This window comes from Pristiophorus japonicus, chromosome 24, assembly GCF_044704955.1.
Source record: "Pristiophorus japonicus isolate sPriJap1 chromosome 24, sPriJap1.hap1, whole genome shotgun sequence".
NCBI classification, from domain to species: domain Eukaryota; kingdom Metazoa; phylum Chordata; class Chondrichthyes; family Pristiophoridae; genus Pristiophorus; species Pristiophorus japonicus.
In genome coordinates, this window is record NC_092000.1 from 17873690 (window position 1) to 17892447 (window position 18758).

At 43.3% G+C, this 18758-nt stretch overlaps 1 protein-coding gene across 10 annotated transcripts in view; it reads left to right on the forward strand.

Moving 5' to 3' along the window:
- brd4 (bromodomain containing 4) overlaps positions 1-9935 on the forward strand; it is a 194293-nt gene extending 184358 nt beyond the window's left edge. For all 10 annotated transcript variants that reach the window (XM_070867331.1, XM_070867335.1, XM_070867329.1 and 7 more), the window contains 3 exons: positions 815-1041; positions 2403-2604; positions 8241-9935. In XM_070867331.1, coding sequence (XP_070723432.1) covers positions 815-1041; positions 2403-2604; positions 8241-8309 — 498 coding nt within the window. In that variant the 3' untranslated portion in view covers positions 8310-9935. The remainder of the gene's footprint in view (positions 1-814; positions 1042-2402; positions 2605-8240) is intronic.
- The last annotated feature ends 8823 nt before the right edge of the window (positions 9936-18758 follow it).

The following is an 18758-nucleotide window of genomic DNA, read 5'->3' on the forward strand; positions in this document are numbered from 1 at the left end:
TGACCATTCTTCAGGTATGAGCCTGGAATGGTGAGCTCCCCGCCCATTGCAGCTGAGCCCAGCTCTGTCCTCGCCTGACTGTCACCCACAAACTTTCCAGCGGGGATCATTAAATAGCAATCCGAATCGATGTTCCTGTTGAGCCATGTGGCCACGCAACGGTCTGGAGGTCTTGTGCAGGCCGCCCGCCAGCTTTTAAATGGAATAAACCACAAATGCGCAATAATTTGAATGGGCCGCACAGCTCATTAAAGGGGCTGTGCGCCCAGAAACAAATAGCAGGAACATTGATCCGAATCCCAGGCTTTTTTCATTTTCTTTCCCATCCCTGTGGCTATGAGGCTTATTACACTGTTCCAAACACCCCCAGGCCCCGATTTGCTTACAACACAGACCAAAACGTGGGACTTTCTGATCTGTACAGCATAGCACCAAGGTGCCTTTATCCCCTAAGGTCGTCGTGAAGCTTTTATTTATCTTCTGAAATGCATTTTTTGTCTCCCTAATTTTTGGTTTCTTCCCCATCCCCAACAAGTGGTCTTTCAAGTCCATGCAACTGGATTAATGAGAGACTTAGTTATACAAGAATGAACTGTCATTAAGTGTTCTGATGTATATTTTTAAAATAACAGTTTGCAGACACAATTGCAGTTTATGTTTTTGAAATTACTTCTCTTTAGTGCCCTTAAATTGTACACACGCCTGGTTTTCCCTGACTACCTTTTTAGTTTCTCAAACCTGTCGAGCACCTGAGAGTTCATTGCACCTTGTACTCACCATGCCGTTATACATTCTTTGTGTATGTGTGCTTTAGGATCTCAAGATCAAGAACATGGGCTCTTGGGCAAGTCTGGTTAAGAAGACTCCTTCCACTCCCTCATCCACGGCAAAATCGTCAAGTGACAGCTTTGAGCAGTTTAGGCGAGCAGCACGAGAGAAAGAGGAGCGGGAAAAGGCGCTGAAAGCACAGGAGGAGTTCCGTAAAATGCAACAGGAGGCAGCGGAAAAAGAGCGTCTCCGAATAGAGCAGGAGAAGCAACGGCAAGTCCGGCTTTTTTGTTTCTTCGAATTATCAACCCTATGTTTTGCCTCGGTTGCATCGTTAAATATAAACCATCCTTAACGTATAGCGCCTATGTTTAGCTACATGTGCTTATTGCCAGTGATTTGCAGCAGCCATTTGTGAACCTGTTGCCCGTAAAATCCTTTCACCCTCTGGTGGAACGAGAAATCTTTAGCACTATCTGGTGCCAGGAAGACTTGCAGCTCAGAGCAACACCTTGTGTGGCACTGAAGGTCACCAAGGAACAGGCATCGAGCAGAATAAAGATCTCTCTGCCTCATCGGCTTCCTTTCTTGCCGCGGGCTAATAAGTACTCGGTGTTGCCCCCTTCTGGTTCGGCCCGGCACTGACCTCCAGCTCTTTAACAGAGGGTGCGCTCGGAGGCATCTGGAGATTTGGAATTTGTCAAGCTCAGATTTTCCTGTCAAAATAACAGTGACACTCACAGCGCTCGCTGTTCATGCGCAAATGGTACAGCAACTTCTGGTGAGGGGCAGATGTGGGCTTAAACTCAAAAATCTAGAAGTTGCTATCTGAGATGTGTTGCCCCGCTTAGCGAAAATAGCACTGTGCTGTCTGCCTCACCATTGCAATGCATTAAATGGCATTAAGCTGCTGCAATTGCGTGGTAAATACAAACTAAATTCGCTCCACAGTTGACTTTCTATTCCAGTCTACGTACTCGTTTAATGATGGGATGTGTTAAATTTCTGCGAACGACCTCTCTGGCACTGAAAATGAACTATTTATAAGTGTGGAGTCTCATTCCTTCAGCTTTTAATTGTTGGAGATTTTAAAAATGCAACATTTAAAATTAAAACTTTTTACTTTCCTGCCTTTTTTCTCAATCCAATCTTTTTTTTTCCCCTCCATTTATCTTTCTGTAACCATTTGACATGGAATTCACCCACTCTAATTTACACTTCCTTTTCGAGCTGTTAATTTCACAGTCCTGCAATCTGATTGGTTAAGGAGATGCACAGTGGCTTGACCTGTTCACTTGGGTCCCAGATGCCCTGTGTCCCTCACTACGACGTTACCAGCTCACACTTTCAGCCAGTTGCCACGTGAAAACTTTATAAACCTGAATGTGCAAGGGCAGGTGTAGATGCCATTAGCTGGCCCAGTATAGCGAACTCCGGGGCCATTGTTTACAGTATTGGTTGGGTATGTGTTAATCTGATCACAAAAACTGTTGTGACTACGATGAGTGTGACTTCAACATAAGAACATAAATAGGAGCTGGAGTAGGCCACACGGCCCCTCGAGCCTGCTCCGCAACAGGATTAGCCCTGGCTCTAGTCTGCTACTTTTGACCATGTTTTGCTCCCGATTGCAGAGGTCGAGACGAGGAGGATGCTTTGGAGTGTGCTCGGAGAGCGCACGAGGAAGTGCGGAGGCAGCAGCAACATCATCATCAACAACAGCAGCAGCAGCAACAACAGCAGCAGCAGAGCTCTCAGCCAACCTCGCAGTCTATGCTGGATCAGCAGCGAGAGCTAGCAAGGAAGCGGGAGCAGGAGCGAAGGCGGAAGGAAGCGGTAAGTTCCCAGTGCATCTCCAAGATGGGGGGCCAATTCCAAAAACGCCTCCCAATCCCTCAGTGCCAGGTTTGACTGCTGTCTGTTTCCGAGTGGGTGGCAGTCGGGCGACTGCAGTTGGAACTGGGTGCCCCTGAGCTAGGAAGGGGGAAAAATGAGTTCCTGTTATCCATTGACCTATCCTGGAAGGTGCATGTATGTGGACATTGTGTAAGTACAACTTTTCTACCATTCCATGGTCGAATAGCCTTTCAACCTAAACGTGCAAGGGCAAGCCTATCTGATGACAGGCGCTGTTAGATTCCCTGCTGTAGAATATCTGGGCCATTCACTGCACCGTTGGCCACTGGGGAAAGGTACCAAATCTGCATTCCAGCTTGGCCAGGATAGTGTCTTGGGATCTTTCTCTGAGGGTAGCACTTCAAATTTAAAAATGAAATGTTAATCCTGTCGAACATCAATGTGACCAATCAGAAGATTTTGAGTAGAAAACATAGAAAATAGGTACAGGAGTAGGTCATTCGTCCCTTCGAGCCTGCACCACCATTCAATATGATCATGGCTGATCATTCACCTCAGTACCCCTTTCTCGCTTTCTCTCCATACTCCTTGATCCCTTTAGCCGTAAGGGCCATACCTAACTCCCTCTTGAATATATCCAATGGTCTGGCATCAATGACTCTCTGCGGCAGGGAATTCCACAGGTTAACAACTCTCTGAGTGAAGAAGTTTCTCCTCATCTCAGTCCTAAATGGCCTACCCCTTATCCTAAGACTGTATCCCCTGGTTCTGGGCTTCCCCAACATCGGGAACATTCTTCCCGCTTCTAACCTGTCCTGTTCTGTCAGAATCTTATACGTTTCTATGAGATCCCTTCTCATCCTTCTAAACTCCAGTGTATAAAGGCCCAGTTGATCCAGTCACTCCTCATATGTCAGTCCAGCCATCCCTGGAATCAGTCTGGTGAACCTTCGCTGCACGCACTCAATAGCAAGAATATCCTTCCTCAGATTAGGAGATCAAAACTGAACACAATATTCCAGATGAGGCCTCACCAAGGCCCTGTACAACTGCAGTAAGACCTCCCTGCTCCTATACTCAAATCCCCTAGCTATGAAGGCCAACATGCCATTTGCCGCCTTCACCGTCTGCTGTACCTGCATGCCAACTTTCAATGACTGATGAACCATGACACCCAGGTCTCGTTGCACCTCCCCTTTTCCTAATCTGCCACCATTCAGATAATATTCTGACTTCGTGTTTTTGCCACCAAAGTGGATAACCTCACATTTATCCACATTATACTGTATCTGCCATGCATTTGCCCACTCACCTAACCTGTCCAAATCACCCTACAGCCTCTTCGCATCCTCCTCACAGCTTGCACCGCCACTCAGTTTAGTGTCATCTGCAAACTTGGAGATATTGCACTCAATTCTTTCATCCAAATCATTAATGTATATTGTAAAGAGCTGGGGTCCCAGCACTGAGCCCTGCGGCACTCCACTAGTCACTGCCTGCCATTCCGAGAGTTTATCCCAACTCTTTGCTTCCTGTCTGCCAACCAATTCTCCATCCACTCCAGTCCATTACCCCCAATACCATGTGCTTTGATTTTGCACACCAATCTCTTATGTGGGACCTTGTCAAAGGCCTTTTGAAAGTCCAAATACCCCACATCCACTGATTCTCCCTTGTCCACTCTACTAGTTACATCCTCAAAAAATTCCAGAAGATTTGTCTAGCATGATTTCCCTTTCACAAATCCATGCTGACTTGGACCAATCTTGTCACTGCTTTCCAAATGCGCTGCTATTTCATTCTTAATAATTGATTCCAACATTTTCCCCACTACTGATGTCAGGCTAACCGGTCTATAATTTCCTGTTTTCTCTCTCCCACCTTTTTTTTTTAAAGACTGTTCGAAAATGATCACCAATGCATCCACTATTTCTAGGGCCACCTCCTTAAGTACTGTGGGATGCAGACAATCAGGCCCCGGGGATTTGTCGGCCTTCAATCCCATCAATTTCCCCAACACAATTTCCCGCCTAATTAGGATATCCTTCAATTCCTCTTTCTCACTAGACCCTCAGTCCCCTAGTACATCCGGAAGGTCATTTGTGTCTTCCTTCGTGAAGACAGAACCAAAGTATTTGTTCAATTGGTCTGCCATTTCTTTGTTCCCCATTATTAATTCACCTGAGTCTGACTGCAAGGGACCTACGTTTGTCTTCACTAATCTTTTTCTCTTCACATATATATAGAAGCTTTTGCAGTCAGTTTTTATGTTCCCAGCAAGCTTCCTCTCGTACTCTATTTTCCCTCTCCTAATTAAACCCTTTGTCCTCCTCTGCTGAATTCTAAATTTCTCCCAGTCCTCAGGTTTTCTGTTTTTTCTGGCCAATTTATCTCTCTCTCTTCCTTGGATCTAACACTATCCTTAATTTCCCTTGTTAGCCACGGTTTAGCCACCTTCCCTGTTTTATTTTTACTCCAGACAGGGATGTACAACTGTTGAAGTTCATCCATGTGATCTATAAATGTTTGCCATTGCTTATCCACCGTCATTCCTTTAAGTATAATTTGCCAGTCTATTCTAACCAATTCACGGCTCATGCCGTCGAAATTAGCTTTCCTTAAGTTTAGGACCCTAGTTTCTGAATTAACTGTCACACTCCATCTTAATAAAGAATTCTACCATATTATGGTCTCGCTTCCCCAAGGGGCCTCGCACAAAAAGATTGCTAATTAGTCCTTTATCATTACACATCACCCAGTCTAGGATGGCCAGCTCTCGAGTTGGTTCCTCGACATATTGGTCAAGAAAACCATCCCTAATACACTCCAGGAAATCCTCCTCTACCGCTTTGCTACCAGTTTGGTTAGCCCAATCTATATGTAAGAAGGAAGGCGTGAAGTGTATCTTCAGACTTAGCACAAGTGTGGATTGCTTTATGTCACGCATTTAATAAAGCTTTGATTCTATTTTGACACATGCTTGCATTTGTAGTGACTTCAAATTTATACATAGAATCTTACAACACAGAAGGAAGCCATTCGGCCCACCAAATCCGTGCCGGCTCTTTGAACGAGCTATCCAATTACTTCCACTTCCACTACACTTTCCCCATAGCCCTGCACTTTTTTTCCTTTCCGTGTATATATCCAATTCCCTTTTGAAAGTTGCGATTAATATATTCAGATACACACCAGAACGTTTGAGAGATACCTCCTCTCCAGCCCTCCTCCCAAGTATTTTCACACGTCTGTCGCGCACTGTTGACAGAGTGGTGGAAGGCTTCCAGCGTCCATGGAATAGTGTCGGTACCTATAGGAGATCGTGCAAAGGTTTGTGTTTTAAATTGGCTGCTGCTGGCAATTGTTCTTTAAAGGCCACAACAGGAAAGATTAAAATCTGCACTCCAGCTTGGCCAGGCACAGTGTCTTGGGACCTTTCTCTTAGGGTAGCACTTCAAATTTAAAAATGAGATGTTAATCCTGTGGAACAACAATGTAACCAATCTCGGAAGATTTTGAGCAGATGAGTAGGAAGGAAGGCGTGAAGTGAATCTTCAGACTTAGCACGTGTGGATTGCTTTATGTCATGCATTTAATAAAGCTTTGATTCTATTTTGACATATGCTTCAAATTTATACATTTCCCCGCAGATGCTTAGTTTTAAAACAGTAGCTACAGAGAGAGTGAGTAATCACACTATTTGCTTCAAGGTGTGGAGCAAATTCCCACAACACATTTTTTCAAATTACGACGACCCTTCTGAGACTATTTTTAAAATTTCAGTACCCGTGACAAGAGAGTGAGCAATAAATAGTGTGGCAGGAGGAGCTCACACCTGCATAGTCCCATTAAAATATTCTCCCAATTCCCCCCAAATCACCAGCTGCTTCCATAGTGCGGAGGAGAAAAAAATGCCTGGCTAGTTGAGGCTGATTGATTTTCATTAGAACATAAGCAGTAGGAGTAGGCCACTTGGCCCCTCGAGCCTGCTCCACCATTCAATAAGATCATGGCTGATATTCAACCTCAACTCCACCTTCTCTCACTAACCCCATATTCCTTGATTCTCTTAGTATCCAAAAGTCTATTGCTCTCTGTCTTACATATACTCAACGACTGAGCATCCACAGCTCTCTGGGATAGAGAATTCCAAAGGTTCACAACCCTTTTAAGAAATGTCTCCTCATCTCAGCCCCAAATGGTCGATTTAGACATTGATATGAACAATACCAATGTCACTAGTATAGGGGAATGGCTGTGGTGGGGGTGGGGGGGGGTCTAACTTTTAATATAGATAGGATAGTGCCTCCATTGCAAACCAGCGACGCCAGGTTTGACTCTGTGCTCATCGTGTGCATTGAAATGGGCGAGATGGATGTTTTTTTCTTAACGTGTTGAGCAGGATTTTTTTTTGAAGAACGAAGATGATTTACCAGGTTGATAGAATGGTTAACTGACCAAGTTCTACAGGACACTTCAGACTGATTCTTCAGCAGTTTTATGGCTGACTAAAGGATTTGGAATTCCCTGAAGTTGTCAGTAGTGTTTATTGCAGAGGAAGTGATGGGAAAATGGTCATTGTTCAGGTTGTTGTTTTATTAAAATGTTTGCCACTGGTTTTCTCAACGCAAAGAGCATGAAGAGGTCAAGCGCAGGCAGTGGAAGGAGCGTGCGGCAAACCAGCCCCACCCACCCCTTCCCTCGACGAATGTCTGTCCCACCTGTAACAGGGTCTGTGGCTCTCTCATTGGACTGTTCAGCCACCAAAGAACTCACTTTGGGACTCCGAGGGACTGCCTATGATGATTATTAAAATGTACTTTTTGCCTTTGGTCATGAAATCATTGCCCCCTCTTGGTCTTAATGCAGCCCATACTTTTCTCAGGCAGGCCTCTTCCATTGGATTCTGCTAAGCTTGGAAGAGCAGTCCAGAGTATACATTCCACTCCATTGGGCCTCCTCCCAGAATTGTGAATTTACCGTGTTGAAATTTCTGAGAATCCTGCACCATTTAGGAACAGGAGGAGGCCATTTAACCCCACGAGCCTGTTCCGCCATTCAGTGAGATCACGGATGATCTGCGACCTAACTCCATATACCCGCCTATGTCCAAAATCCCTTAATATCTTTGGTTAACAGAAATTGGGTTTAGTGGTTTGCCACGTTAGTGTGCCATTATTTGAAGTTTCAGGAAAAATTGCAGTTTTAAATTATCAACAGAATCGACACTTGTGGGGAACATCATATCTAGAGGCAAACAATATAAGATAGTCACCATGAAATCCACTAGGGAATTCAGAAGAAACATCTTTACCCAAAGAGTGGTGAGAATGTGGAACTCGCTACCACAGGGAGTGGTTAAAGTGAATAGTATCGATGCATTTAAGGGGAGGCTAGACAAGTATATGAGGGAGAAGGGAGATAGAGGGTTACTCTGATAGATTTAGATGAGGAAAGAAGGGAGGAGGCTCGAGTGGAGCATAAATGTCGGCATGGACTGGTTGGGCCGATGACCTGTTTCTGTGTTGTATATCTGATGTAATCCTATAATATAAAACTGTGAAAACTGTACATGGGAAGACATTTTCTTACATATTTTCTTTACTGTGATTTAGATGGCGGCTACAATTGACATGAATTTTCAGAGCGACTTAATGGCAATATTCGAAGAGAATCTCTTCTGAGGGCTCCTGGTTCTGGATATCCTGACTCTTGAAAGTACTACGAAACTGTTTTCCATGAGTTACGTGGCACCGTAGTGTTTCGGCCAGGTTCTTGGTGCACGGTCTTTCTGCATGTGTGACCCAGTGAGTGAGCGAATCGTTCGGTCAATGCCTTGAATGGATGGACGGACACGGATGGACAAGAAGTCTGCCTTACATTTAACCCACAATATAGGAATGAACAAATAGACAAAAAAAAAACTTATCGATGTTGTTTAGAAAACACATGCACAAGTGTGCGTCCAGCTTTCCGAAAGATACTACTGTAAAAGGGGGGAGGGTGTACCCATTAGCTGCAAGGCTGTCCTCGCCAAACTCCTTCACTATGTAAGAAAAGACACAATAACATTCTGATGTATCCAATCAAACAGGGTTTCACTGTTGCAGTGTGAGGGCCCTGTTTGCTGAACGGTTTCGCTGCGTTGGTTTCATAAATCTAGTGAGTCTCCTTCACTGCTAATAAGAGGAGAACAGGGTGACGCCATGGTATATATATAAAAAAAACAAAATTGGGTGAATTCCCCTGTAATTGGGAAAGCCGGGCACTTACTAAGTTACAACAGTATAATCTGGATGGATTATTTAAGCAGTGCGACTTTGTGTTCATTATTTTTTTTTTTTACAGTGCGTAGTGCTGTCTACGGATTGTGTTCATCTACAGAGTTTTCAGTTACTAGGCTCAGTATGTTCTGACAAGCCATGTGATGGTTATGACAATACAAAAAAAGGGAAAAAAATCGTATGTCGGAGGTTATGAGTTTAAACAGCAGTCCCATCTAAAACATTTTTTCGTGTTTTTTTTTCCTGTTTTACTTTTCTTTTTCTGCAGTGTTTGGGATCAAAGCTGGACTACCAACCAAAGTAGGTGAAATTGTTTGTCTCGTTACCTCAGGAGATACGAATGTTGAATGGCACTGCTGAAACTGTTTTTGTACTGTTGTCCCTCTGAATAGTAGAGATACGAGAGCTGACTTTCTTTTCTGCAAATAACCAGAGGTTCCCGCCGCCCTTGAATAGTGTTCGACCGATGCTGTATAGTGGGTATAGTTGGTGTGCGATGCTTAACTCGTTGAATGTTTTCTGTAATTAAACACTTGCTTTATCCATGTAGCAGACTTTCAAATACTCTTGGGATGCCCAGGCGTGAGTTTTATCCTAAATGGTCGATTCCGGGCTTTCCTGTTTTTTTCCTTCAGAGGGGTGTGCAAAATATACAAGCTGTTTCCGTGCAAGTGTCTCCTTCGTATTTGCTAAAAGCATCAAGTGAAGTGCTGGCTCTCCTAGTTAAAACTCTGCAGCAAGAATTAGACGAGTGATTGTTTTATTATTATAATATGGCAAAAATTTAAATTAATGTACCATTCCTCGTCTTTGCCTTTAAATATAATTTTATTTTTTCAGCTGTTTTTAACCTTTTGTTCCTTTTTTAAAAAATGAACATATTTTAATGTGCCAAAATACCCACTATACAGTACCAGCGGATCCAGTGTTGGCAAGCACCTCGGTTTAAAGTCGGTTTTACTGAGAGGCAGAAAAATTGCATTTGGTCTGTATCGATTATTGAATAAACACACCTTTTATACAATACGCTGGTGTCTTTTTCTTAAACCAGAGACGCTATTCTACGGTGTCCTGCTGGAGTGACGGATACCTAGTTGTCACCCGTTTTTCGAGTGTGCACTGATAGAGGCTTAGCATAGAGATAATGCACCTTAAATAAAGGCGAAAATACACAATTTCTTTTTGGTGGAGTGGGAGGAGGAGAGTGTTAATTAAAATTCAGTTTTTACACAACTTTCTGTAATTTGTCAGCCTTGCTGCTCATAGCACACACTTTTATGGTGACAGTTAAGGCTTTCAGATACTTGCCTGGAAAACGATCTGCCGTGAATAACTCTTTGATACGTGGCGTCGACTGGATAAGCAGAAATGCCAGACTGGCAGATGACAGAACGTGGTAAACCTGAGGATTTAGAAGGAGTTGGACCCAGCCATATTTTCAATCGTGATATATTTGAGTTATTAATGTAGTTTCTCTGCCTTCTGATGTAAAATGCGACCGGAAGAGGAGTCCCTGGTAAAAGAGCGCGTTTTTTTTTTTCTGTTGCGTCTTTGAGAACTCCTGCAGCTATGAGGACCAGAGATGCACGTTTTAAATGGGCTGCGCTAGACAATGCTGTAGATGTTTCCCAAACTCCGGATTGCCTGAAATGTGTGCTAATAAATTAGTGGAAAGCAGAGAAAGATGCAACGCCCATGGAGGGGAGTGGGACATTACAATTAGTTCTGGATTGCTCTAGCAAAGAGACGGATCAGACATGATGGGCCTTCTCCAGTAAAACTGGATTCTGCACCAGGGATGACATTGAGTAAAACGAAGGCTTAGCTCAAATGCGTTGGAAAATGTCCTCGAATGTTTGCACAATTGCAATAGAAGTATGATTGTGTCCAACTTTTAAATTTTATTAATTCATGGGATGTGGGCAAGCATTTATTGTCCATCCCTGATCGCCCTTGAGAAGCTGGTGGTGAGCTGCCGCCTTGAACTGCTGCAGTCTGTGAGGTGAACGAACTCCCACAGTGCTGTTGGAGAGGGAGTTCCAGGATTTTGAACCAGCAAAAATGAAGAAACGGCCGATATATTTCCAAGTCCGGATGGTGGGCGTGACTTGGAGGTGGTGATGTTCCCATGTGCTTGCTGCCCTGGAGAAATGTACTAAAATGGTGTTCACTGTGGAAGGAACTGAAAACCCCAGAATAGTCTTAAGCAGTTACCATTGCAACAATCTATGCAGGCGCTTTGTGTGCTCTCCACACCGGTTTCATGATGTACTCGTATATTAATATATCATGGGATGCTTTTACTTCAAAGGGCACATGTTTAAAATAGTTTTAACTATTTTCTTGTACTGGGTAGTTGAACTTGAAGTGGGAGAAACTGATCCTCAAAGCTATGTTTTTAAGTTAACTCATGAAAGCAAAGCACCTTTATAAAATTATTTTCGTAATTCTCATCTTGTTCGGAGTATGTTGGAGATTACTTCAATGAACTGGTCCCGGGCAGTGTTGGAATATTTATTAGAAACTGATTTATATATATTTTTTTTAAATTGTCAGTTTCCTCCCCAAAAAATACAACGTGGTTTCAAAAGAAAATCTAAACTTTTTACGTTTCTAAATCTGAATTTGTGCTTTCAATAAGTTAACTTGCGGAGTCGGGTAGCTGTGACTGAAAACCTCCTATTTGGAAGCGAATTGATGTAAAATCATGAAACACCCTTTTATCTGAAGTGTTCGGCCATGTCGGAATTAAATTTGAGACATTTAATTTAGTAGGTAAATTTCACGATTAGAGCACACCTTGTCATTCGTCGAATCCTCCAGCACAGAAGGAGGCCACTCGGCCCATTGTGCCTCTGCTGGCTCTTTGAAAGATCTACACAATCAGTCCCACACCCCTTCTCTTTCCCCATAGCCTTGCATATTTTTCCTTTTCAAGTTATATATTGAATTCTCTTTTGAAAGTTACTATTAAATCTGCTTCAACCACCTTTTAAGGTGGTGCATTCCAGGGCATCATTAAAAAAATTTATATATATATATTTTTTAATTCTCATCTCGCCTCTGGTTCTTTTGCCAATTATCTTAAATCTGTGTCCTCTGGTTACTATCCCTCGTGCCAGTGGAAACAGTTTCTCATTTACTATCAAACCCTTCATAATTTTGAACACCTCGATTAAATCTCCCCTTGACCATCTCTGCTCAAGGCGAACAATCGCAGCTTCTCTAGTCTCCACGTAGAATCATAGCAATTTACAGCGTGGAAGGAGGCCATCGTGTCCGTGCCGGCTGACACAGCTATCCAGCCTAATCCCACTTTCCAGCTCTTGGTGTGTAACCAGGCAGTGAGTTCCAGACCCTTACCACCCTCGGTGAAAAATTTCCCCTCATCATCTCTAAACCGCCTACCAATTACTTTAAATCTATGCCTTCTGGTTGTTGACCCCTCTACTAAGGGAAATAGATCCTTCTTATCCACTCTATCTGGGCCCCTCATAATGTTATACACCTCCTAAGGTCTCCCCTCAGCCTCCTCTGTTTTAAAGAAAAATAACTGAAGTCGCTCATCCTCAGTATCATGCTAGTCAATTTTTTATTCAGCGTTGGAATTTGACAATGCTGAACAGAGACAAGTTGCATCTGCAGCTTTTGGAGGCTCCTGTTTGGAGGGGTTTGGGATGGAAGGGTTGGAGAATCCTTGCCTCAAAAGACAGCATAGCTGCAATTAGTTAAATGGCTTGCCAACTTTGGGAGATGTTTTGCACAACTTTGGAGTTTTTAACTGTTTGTCATTTGGAGCAATAAGTAGGCTTTGTGCCATTAAAATATATATAATGTTATGACTATGTGGACTGCTATCATGCTGTTTATCCAATCTTTTAATACCCTGTTACAGCTTCCTCCTTACAAATCGATAAAACGTGCATACATTTGCATTAACAATGTAAGTAGCTGGGAGTTAAACTTGTGAACTAAAATGGTTTCATGAAAGCAGAGAAATTCTGCATTTTGGAAACAGTCATAGAATATCTAATATTTACTTGAAGTACTTTTTAAAAAAAAATGTAATCAACCCTTCATCTTCATTACTCCTAGATTCCCAGCCACCGCTCTTTCTGTGCTTCAGAAAAGAAAGTTGACTCAGTATAGAGCACTGATTCCTTCATAGTTGACTAAATGTGATTCATTAGTGTGAAATTTGGTTGGTATTTAATTCCCTGCCCCGCCCCCCCCCCCCCCCCACACAAATAAAAATTGCAATGTGAAATGGTCTGTGGCAGCCAAACCAAATACTGACCATAGTCAATTATTGAAACTGTTCAAATCTGAACATTGGCCACCAATGGTTTTGAATACAAGTTCACAGAAGTTTAATCTGACTTTATGCAATTTTCACCACCCTCGTAAGGCATCCCTTCAGGAGTGGCTACCGCTCCCACAGCTCCGTGTAAAATATAAACGTGCATTTTTCCTCTACAGTCTGAATTGGTGCAATCTTCTCATCCTTGACTTACGATTGCGTGACCAGTGCTTAACCTTTGAACAAGTAATGCTATTTAATAGTGTAAAACAAGTGCTTATTTGGCATTTGTGTTACAACAGTATCAGCAATAATTAAACAGAGGGCCAACCTGTACCTGAACTGGGGTGTCCCAAGACTATATGTGGCCTGAAAACTGGCAATCCAGCCTGCAAAGCACAGGCAACTCTATTCCATCTGTCCTTGGATTTATGACTGGTCTTTGTGGGGCTGATGGTTGCATTGGACTGCTAGTGCTATTGCCTCACTGGTGGATAAATCTTGAACCAGAACAGGATCTGTGCACACTTGCAGCTTAAGGTTGATGTGAATGAATGGAAACGTGTGTATGCGGCCTGTCAGGCACTTAAGCAGCCGACGAAGACGAGGAACTGCTGCTTTTAAAGGTACTCCAGCATTCTCGTAATGTCTGATTTATTGGGGTTGAAGCAGTTTTAGCGAGCTCCAATATTGTTTGGTGCACCAAATTTATCGGTTTATACTTGGTTGTAAACTCCCTCCTGCCCTGAAAGTGCTTGCCCCAGCCTTGTGCACTTGGCGTTGAGGATTTAACATTTAAAAAAAAAAAGTGATGGCAATTAGATTTTCTTCCACGAGTGCCAAGATATCATAAATGTTGACTTACCCCTCGGTTGGGAGCTGGGAAGAGAAAGCTTGTGTGATGTTGCGTGGTCATCAGAATAAGGCCTTCACCTTTCACCCCAATCATAGAAGGAGCTGTATGGAGCTCTTCTTGAGTGCAGCAAACACCTGCAGCCAGCTGTTATCCTTTTAAATAACTGAGTAGGTAGAGGAAATGAGGGCTTTTGTACAGTTAGACTGTTGCATTTTAAAGTGGCTTCAAACCACATAACCAGAGCTGGCTGAATCCTATTTTACGTCTCCCAATTAATTTGGATTAAAAAAAATTCCACCTGTGCTTTGTTTAATCAATTATTGTCAAAACCGAGATGCAAATTGCCTTTCGTTTTAAGGCTGGATATTTTTGGCTTGTAAAACCTTTTAGTTTTGGCAAAACAGATAATTAAAAATTAAATTAATTGCAATATGCTATTCAGTAAAGTGTGGGTCTATTCATCCAACACACACACACACACACACACACACACATATACAGTATAAATGTTATGCTTTCCGGAAACCTGGACTGGTCAAACGTAGCAATTATCACCCATGTTCTACAACCTTCTGCTTATTCCCTGCGCATGGTACTCTCTGAACTGCCCGATAATAATGTTATAACAGGACATGCATCTGTACACTTTGTGATATCTGTCATTTCTCCCGGTACATATGATTTCAAACTGAGATGGACTGGATGCCACTCCTCACTTAAGTACCATTGTTACATTCCATTGATGTGAATGAGGAACATCAAGATCTGGAAAACACTTCCAATTATCTTGCTATTCATTTCGCAACATCCTCAAGACATCTTTGGATGGGGCAGTGTTACACAATGTCTAATCTCGGGGTGCCTCGAAGCAGCAGTTGCAAAGATGGTAACAAGGCGCATGGGAGCCACCAACGATATTTAGTTCACGGATTGTCCTGTAATCCGATCATTTTTTTAAAGCAGCAGGAGTTGCTTGCTCTCGCTGCGCTCAGGGTTCAGCGGGTACTTTGCGCACAGCGGTATGATTCTAAGTATGTTTTGAACCAGTATCTATGTACATCGCACACAATGGAGCTTAAAAACAAACCCCAAACGCACAACTTTTGGGGTGTGGGGAAAAAATATATAGTATGTATATAAATAATTTATATCTGTATGGAGAGAACAAAATATTTGTATTCCGACATTAGAAAAAGTAGCCTTTTTAAGTTTGTTTCCCTGTATTTTGAATTTGCCAAACATTGTCCACAGTTATTGATCAGCATTTGAGTCTGAGTGTTACCGAGGTGAAGTATTCATTTTATTCCGATCAATACACACTTAAAACTTTCTGATGTACACAAATGTTTACAGATTATACTCTGAAATCTGTGTTTTTTTCCCCCTGTAATGTGGTTTTATTTGTATTTTTCTCATTTCTTGTGTGTGTTTCCTCCCCCCCCTCCCAATTTGGAAGAGAGGCTAAATGGGCTGTTCGATATACAATGCAATGATTTCATTTTTAGATATCTGCCAGAAATATTTAGTCCTTTTCTCATGTTTGTGTGTGCTGTACATGCAGGGCACGTTTTACACTATATTTAATGTTTATTTTGTGGACTGTTTGACTTGCAAAGATTGAAAGCAGCATATTGTGATGTAAATTAGTTATTAAAATGGGTTAGTCAGCCTTTAATGTAAAATGAAATGAAAATGTCACTTGTGTACTTGAGTGCCTGAGTTCACTAATGTCGACTATGAAAATGCTTGTATTAAACACTTCAGACATTTGTAGAAAGAAATTACTAGATTTTTCCACTTGAATTCCTAAGGTTTTTGTGCAGTTATTGTTGAAATAAACATTTTTACTGAATATGGAATGAATTCCAGTTTGGAATAATGTGACTGAATTGTGTAACATGTAGTGTGGAAATCAAATGGAATCTTGGCAATGGCTGAATTTTGTGATTTTTTTTTTTTTCTTCTGCAACCGCGATATTTAGGCCAGTCTGCATCCCGCCACTTTAGAGGTGACGTTTGGATGCATTACACTGGCTGATGGAAGTGGAAATTTCCAATCTTTTCTGCTGAATTAAGATCCATCCATATGCCTAAACCTCTCCGCTTCTCTATCTCTTTCCTCCTTTAAGATGCTCCTTAAAACCTACCTCTTTGATCAAATTTTTGGTCATCTGCCCTAATTTCTCTGAGCAAACTATCACCCCATCCAACCTCCCTTTCCTCTCAAGTTCTTGACTGTGTTGTCGCCTCCCAAATCCGTGCCCATCTTTTCCCCCAATTCCATGTTTGAATCCCTCCAATCCGGGTTCTGCGCCTGCCACAGTAGCGAAATGGCTCTCATCAAAGTCACAAATGCCATCCTTTGTGACAAAGGCAAACTATCCCTCCTCGTCTTTCTTGACTTGTCTGCAACCCTTGACACAGTTGACCACTCTATCCTTCTCCAACATCTCCTCCCCACCGTCGTTCAGCTGCACTCACCTGGTTCCATTCTTAGTTATCTAATCGTAGTCAGAGAATCACCTGCAACGGCTTCTCTTCCCACCCCTACATCGTTACCTCTGGTCACCCACAAGGATCTATCCTTGGCCCCCTCCTTTAATTCACCTACATGTTTTCCCTTGGCAATATAAACCAAAAACACAGCGTTAGTTTTCACACATATGCTAATGACACCCAGCTCTACTTCACTACCACTTCTCTCGGTCTCTAAATTGTCAGACTGCTTGTCAGACATCCAGTTGTGTATGAGCAGAAATGTTCTATAATTGAGAATTGGGAAGATCGAAGGTCCTCGCCACAAACTCCGTTCCCGAGCCACTAACACCATCCCTCGCCTCAACTCCTGTCTTGAGTCTGAACCAGACTGTTCGCAACCTTGGTGTCATATTTGACCCTGAAATGAGCTTTCGACCACATCCATAGCATAACTAAGACTGCCTATTTCCACCTCCATAACATCACCCGCCTCAGCTCCTCTGCTGCTGAAGCTCCCATCCATGCTTTTGTTACCTCTAGACTTAACTATTCCAACCCGCTCCTGGCTGACCTCCCACATTCTACCCTATGTAAACTAGAGGCGATCCAAAACTCAGCTGCTCGTGTCCTACTCACTCATTAACCCTGTGCTCATTGACCTACATTGGCTCCCGGTTAAGCAACACCTCAATTTTAAAATTATCATTCTTGTTTTCAAATCCCTCAATGGCCTTGCCCATCCCTATCTCTGTAATATCCACCAGCCCCCCCCCCCCCCCCAGATATCTGCGCTCCTCTAATTCTGCCTTGAGCATCCCTGATTATAATCACTCAACCATTGGTAGCCACGACTTCCGTTGCATAGGCTCCAAGCTCTGGAATTCCCTTCCTAAGCCTCTCCGCCTCGCTACCTCTCCTCCAAAAGAAGCTCCTTAAACCCTACCTCTTTTACCAAGCTTTTGGTCACTTGCCCTAATTTCTCCTTATGTGGCTTGGTGTCGAATATTTTGTCTTATAATATTCCTGTAAAGCATCTTGGGAAGTTTCATTGCGTTAAAGGCGCTATATAAATACAAGTTGTTGTTGTATAGGGAAATTGCAGCTCGTCCTGTCCTGTCCATGGTTTTTCCCTATCCTCTCTCTGCCGATCACGTCTCCCCAGAGGTCTGTGTCCTTACCGACTGGCATTGAAGTTGCCAAAGAAGATCAGCTTGCCGTCCCTAGGGACTCGGGACAGGGAACGTTCGAGGCTGGAGTCGAATTTCTCTTTGGTCTGATCTGTTGGGGCGTACGCACTGATAACTGTGGCGCACTGGTTCCGGGATAGGTGAACCGGAGAGTCATGAGATGTTTGCTTATCCTGCAGGGGAAGTCTCTGAGACAGCCCACCAGCTCATTCTTCAGGTCTGAGCCAACTCCATGGAGGCGGCGTTCTTCTGGTTTGCCACCTTATTTATTGAGCTGACCTTACCCTGCCCGCTGGGTCTCACTTAGGGTGGTGATGCTGTTGAAGTGTCTGATTTCCCGGGCAACAATAGCAGTGCGACGTTCCGGTTTGTCGCTGTTGGGGTTGTCCATGAGGGTCCTGACATTCCAGGTCCCGAACTTCATTTTGAAGGGTGGAAGATGCATGTGCGTGAGTTATTTTAACATGGGGTGGCCATTGCACACCGATTACCACATGGGCTTAGCAGAGCAAGGTCTTGGTCTAGTTGCAAAGGAGACCAGACTCTACTGTATGGGCCTAGTTGCCTACAGTGGGATGTGAGCTGTAAGCTCGGCACTGAGCTTCGCCTTCAGGAGAGGTGGTGGGAGATCTGAGGTGTAATGAGGAGTGGGAATGAGAGACACTAGGGCACTGCTCCATTTTAGCTTCTCGAAGGGTTGAGAGAAGTCAGAGTGGCCACCGCTATTCCCTTCGGTCAGCTCAGAGCCGTGACGGGACCTGTAATAGCTAGCTTATGTTTAAAACTCAGTTGCCAACGGAGGCAGCTTGAGCCTGGAGCAGCTGGAGGGTGTTTTAAACATATCAGAAGAACATCAAAACCTCGAAGTTCCCGCACTATCCCGATTTGGGCATCTATCAGCGTTCCTTCATCACTGGCTTTCTCTACCTAACACCATGGAGGGAGCAGCATTGCAATAGTTCAAGGAGAAATTTATTGCCTTTTTCTCAAGGCAACATGGAATGGTAATAAATGCAGCCTTTCCAATG